The sequence below is a fragment of the Corvus brachyrhynchos genome, unplaced genomic scaffold (assembly GCF_000691975.1).
Source record: "Corvus brachyrhynchos isolate BGI_N302 unplaced genomic scaffold, ASM69197v1 scaffold218, whole genome shotgun sequence".
In the NCBI taxonomy this organism is placed as follows: Eukaryota; Metazoa; Chordata; class Aves; order Passeriformes; family Corvidae; genus Corvus; species Corvus brachyrhynchos.
Genome location: NW_008239321.1, coordinates 323,684 through 328,517, shown reverse-complemented (window position 1 = coordinate 328,517; position 4,834 = coordinate 323,684). Strand labels below are relative to the sequence as shown.

At 50.2% G+C, this 4,834-nt stretch overlaps 1 protein-coding gene across 1 annotated transcript in view; it reads left to right on the top strand.

Moving 5' to 3' along the window:
- Positions 1–96: 96 nt before the first annotated feature.
- CACNG1 (calcium voltage-gated channel auxiliary subunit gamma 1) overlaps positions 97–4,834 on the top strand; it is a 10,343-nt gene continuing 5,605 nt past the window's right edge. Inside the window, exon 1 of the mRNA XM_008638661.2 lies at positions 97–501. Within this exon, the coding sequence (XP_008636883.1) occupies positions 261–501 (241 nt within the window). The 5' untranslated portion in view covers positions 97–260. The remainder of the gene's footprint in view (positions 502–4,834) is intronic.

The window sequence follows — 4,834 nt, the reverse complement described above, 5'->3', positions numbered from 1 at the left end:
GTAAAGTCAAAGAAACCCCAGCCCCGGAGCAGCGGCTGCGGCCGCTCCAGGGAGCGCCCGCCCTGCCAGGCGTGGGAATCCAAAACAACCCGGATGGGACGGGGCGAAAGCTGAGCTGTGCATTGGGAGCCTCCTGACACAGCCCAGCAGCTGCCTGCGGCCCCGGGGCTGACATTTCCAGGCATTTAGATGCGCCAGGATTTCGGGAGCCCTCGCGAATCCCCCGCCGCGCTCCGTCGGGAGCGCCGGTCCGGAGCGGGATGGACGAGAGCAAACCCCTGAAGGTCCGGCTGACGTTCTCCGTGATCTTGGTGGGCATCTCGCTGCTCTTCGCAGCCGTAGTGACTGACCACTGGGCCGTGCTCAGCCCCAGTGTGGAGAAAAACACCACCACCTGCGAGGCGGCTCATTTCGGGCTCTGGAGACTCTGCACCAAACGGATTTTCATGCAGGAGCAAGGTCTCAAAGAGAAGAGCTGTGGGCCCATCAGCTTGCCAGGAGGTACGTGAGCATGCACGGGAGAAAGTACCAGAACTCACACCAGGCTTTGCTTAGCAGGCTGGAGGACATGGCAGAAGGGAAAATAGGCACTGCATTTGGGATGGGGTGCATGGGGCTGTTTTCATGTTGGTCTGCAAACACACCTCGTTGCCAATCCCTCCTGCCGGGAGCTGCTTTGCTGTGTTGCCTTGCACATCTGTCTGTGACCATATTTGAGTCTCCCATGCAGCAGCAACAGTGGCGGGGAGAAGGGGAGGAGGATTGGGCACAGTGGGAATCACAAAGGGAAATTGGGATGGAGGGAATCTTGCTGAACCCCAGCCAAGGGTCCTACAGGCATGTTGACAGCAGCAGGCAAGAGAGAGGATTTATGGGTCCACCAAACACAGCCGGATCTTAGGATTTCCAGATCCATATAATCCCAGAGGAACAGCCCATCCACGGTGGGCACTGGGTTATCTCTGAGCTTTTCCAGTAACAGCCATTCCTCAGGGCAGGGAGGGAGAGGGACCTGCAGGATAGTTTGTCAATCTCCAGAAAAAGAGTCATAAATGGAGTTTGAATCAATTTCTCAAGGACTTAGGGGGAGCCTCCTCACCTCTCACCAGAGGCACCTGCTCTCACACACGTCTCCACCTCCAGTTCAATCGATGGGCAGGGCAGCGGGCACAGCAGCTTTCCGGGAAGGCTGCTCCATTCCCATGGTTAAAGGAGCTCATTATATTTTTGCTGACTGCCAAGTCAGCAACATCTGTGCTGTTTGCACTAATACACTCCCTCTGTGACTGAGCCACGCTGCTTTTTTAGAAGGCTTATAGGGTACTGGATGCATTCCAGAATAGAAATAACAGGATTGCCTTCATGTTAGACTCATTGCTTGAAATGAAATATATGTTAACATACACTTGAAAATTTCCTGTGAAAAATCTTCCTGCTTGGGCTGACTGTATATTGCCTGTATTACTGCAATCCTTTATCTCTTTGGCCAAATTACATATTCTGAGGAGAGGAGCTGAGCCCTCAGCACGTGGATCTGCCTCTAATCAAACTTGGGAGTGTGTCATCCATATGCTTAATGTCTCTCAGGAAGGTACTTACGTGCCTAGAGATGTATTCCTCGCTGCATGCCTTCCCCCGCACATAGAGAACTCCCACAAAAGGAAAAACAAGAGAAATTGGTGGATAAACAGCAAAACTGCATGACCATGGGGTAAATATAAAACTCATAAATATCCAGCTGTCTGCACAAAGCAAATTCACAGGCAGGGCACAGAAAAGCAGCCACTATCTTTGACAGACATCAGCATGTGCTTGCACAGACATTGAATCACATCCCAGTGCCGCGTTCCGCCAGGCACAGAGTAACTGGGAATTATGGAGGGGCTGGACTGTCCCCCACACCAGAGCTGGTTCATCCAGTTTTTAAAGATATTTTGGAATTTGGATGATAGCCTGCATCATAATCATGTTCCAAAGGGTGAAATTCACACCTCAATTATAACATAAATACCCTCATCCCTGTTCTAGTCAGGAAAGGATCAGAGCAAGGAGAGGGGAGCAGAGCCCTGGGGCTGGGGCTGCCGAGCGAGGCTGCAGCTGCACGGCTCCTGTTAGATTGATTTCACACTTCTGGGAAGGGATGTCAGCAGGGAAACACCAGGGTTGTGAAACCTGCAGCAGCCGAGAAAATGTGAATGAACAAACGCACAGTAAAAGTGCAGATGCGGGTGCTGCTTTTCCTGAAAATCATGAGACATAACCAGACTTTACTGCCAGGACTGGGAAAGAGGCATCAGAATTTATCACTGAATTAATAACCATTTACTAGTCGCTCCCTGTGGAGAAAATGGATGGCATGATTAATGTTATTTATTAGGTTTTGAGCTCAGCAGTGCAAAGTGGGGAGGATGACTTGGCTTGCAGTCCACAAAGCAGGGCTGTGATTTAGGCAGAGCTTTAAAATTTTACAGCACCCATCCGAGGGTGTTGACAAATTGAAAAGGGTACAGCATCCTGCTGTAACAAACAAAAAGATCAGGGAGATGTTTGTTAAAACCAGGCAAATTCAGATTAATACTGAGACATTTTTAACTGTGGTCGGTGGACACTGGGGCATTTTACTACCAGCTGTAAACGGAGTTTGGCGTCACTGCCTGTAACTCCAGTGCTGGTGCTGTCCTGAAAAGTGGCTCCTGTGCTCTGAGCAGTAGCAGGGATGTTCAACAGCTTAAACAGGTCCTTGTAAATACAAGAACCTGAGTGCAGGCAACTGGAGAGGAGAAGTGCTTGAGCAAATGGGTTGTCAGCAGGGCTGCCTGTTCCCTGTTACAAGGGACTCACTCTGCAAGACAGGTGTGAAATTAAACTGCTTGGAGAGACCATCTCCAAAACTCTGTGTGTGTCAAAGGCCTCATTGGCCAGGTCAGAGCCCAAGGCCTGCCCCCCTCCACTGCTCAGCCCTCACCTTAACACCTGCTCTAAAGTCCTGTCTCCCAAACTCATCACAAGTGGAAAGCCCACACTAAAATCCCAGATTTTCTAACCATCCATCCTGCCACAAACCCCCCATTCTCTGTCCATCTCAGGTTCCAGAGCAGGGTGGGCTCTAGCCCTTTCCCAGCCTGTCACTCCAATTCTTACAGGGGAAGCTGCCACCCAAAACTCTGCATGGCCCAAACATCTCATCATCTTTCCACCCCTTCTTCCCCCACAAAGTCTCCAAATTGCATCTCCCCAAGGTTCAACCACAGTTCAGTGGGCTTGCACTTCTCTTGCATCCCATGCCCGCATCCAGGAGCGATGGATCTGAACGGCAGGGAGCAGGAAGGCTGTGAGGGGGTGACTTGGAGGGGTGAGGACAGTGTGATAAACCACATTACAACCCTGAAGTTCATGCGACCACAGAGCCCCTGGACTGTCCCCATCAGCACGCTGGGGTGACCTCGTGGCAGAGATAATGCAACTGGGGTGGAGAGAAAAAAGATTACCACACAATGTTCATCCATTATCAACCCCAGTGTAAATCCTATCTGTTATGGAAATGTGCTGTGACATAAATGGGCTTTTCTCTTATTCATGATGGCACCAGAGTCACTGCAGTGCCTTGGTTCTGATGAATAACACACTTGTTGAAACAGATATCCCCAGCTCAACAGAGCATGGAACCATCTTAGAACTGAAAACAATTCAGCATTTCACCAAAATCAATCTAGTTATATTTTCCCACAACAAGCACATTTTCCAAAAACACCAACCCACCTCGGTGATGACCCCTTTTATCATACCTTGGCAGAGCTTTGCTAAGGGCCACAAAGGACAGAGGCAGCTCCATCTCCTGCAGGCAAGTCCAACTCTGAAAGGTTTATGAGAATGGAGGGTGGACTGGGCTGGTTTGGTTCCCCTGCAGTGGACACAGAGCTATGTGCTCTCACCACACCAAGTCTGGATGCCTCCACCTTTGTATCACATGCTTGGGGACTCCTTTGAGTTCAGGCTCTTTAAAGAATTAATGAAAAGCTAAACCAAACAATCCCAAATAAAGCATCCCAGACACAATGCTCAGCCTCAGCCACCACTGAATTGCTGGTGGAGGCACACAACCACTGCTTTGAGGCTCAAAATTCATGATTAGAGTCACAGAGGCTGAGATCAAATATATTTCTTCCAGTCATTTGCAAGGATAATAAAGAACAGGTCAGGAGATGCAAGAGCTAAACATTAACCTCGTCTCTAGCAAGAAGAATCTGCAGATGAAATAAAAGTCAGCTTATAAACTTAAGTAGATAAGAGTGTCTCAAAGGAATCTTCCACTAACAGGCCCAAAAATGCTGCTTTGCAATTACCTATCTCCTGGGAGACGGAAAATAAATCCTCCCTGAGTCACTTACTCCAGCAGCCGCCATTTACATGACAGAAAAAACCCACAAGAACCAACAGGTAGAATACAGGGATCTTCTGCCAGAGGAATTAATGCTGTAACGAACCACTGAAATGCTCTCTGTGCCCACAGGCAGAAACCCACAGCAGTCCCTGCATGGTCCTCCACCCAGCCTGGCTCAGGCTTCCCCCTGTGCTGGAGCAGCCTGTCTCAGCCTGGATGTGGAGAGGCTTCCCCACAGCATCTTCTGGAAGCTGGTGCTAACTCCATTATTTAATGGAAGCAACGCTGGCCTTAACCAAGGGGTGCCTATTTTTTGTGTTTCGGGCAGCCTTGGCTCAATTTCCTGGGCCATTGGGAGCCCCCCTGGCTGCCCAAGAGGTGCTGGGCAGGTGCTGAGCATGTCCCCCCCCCCCCCCCACACCCACCCGCCGCAAAGGGCACATGTGGGGGGCG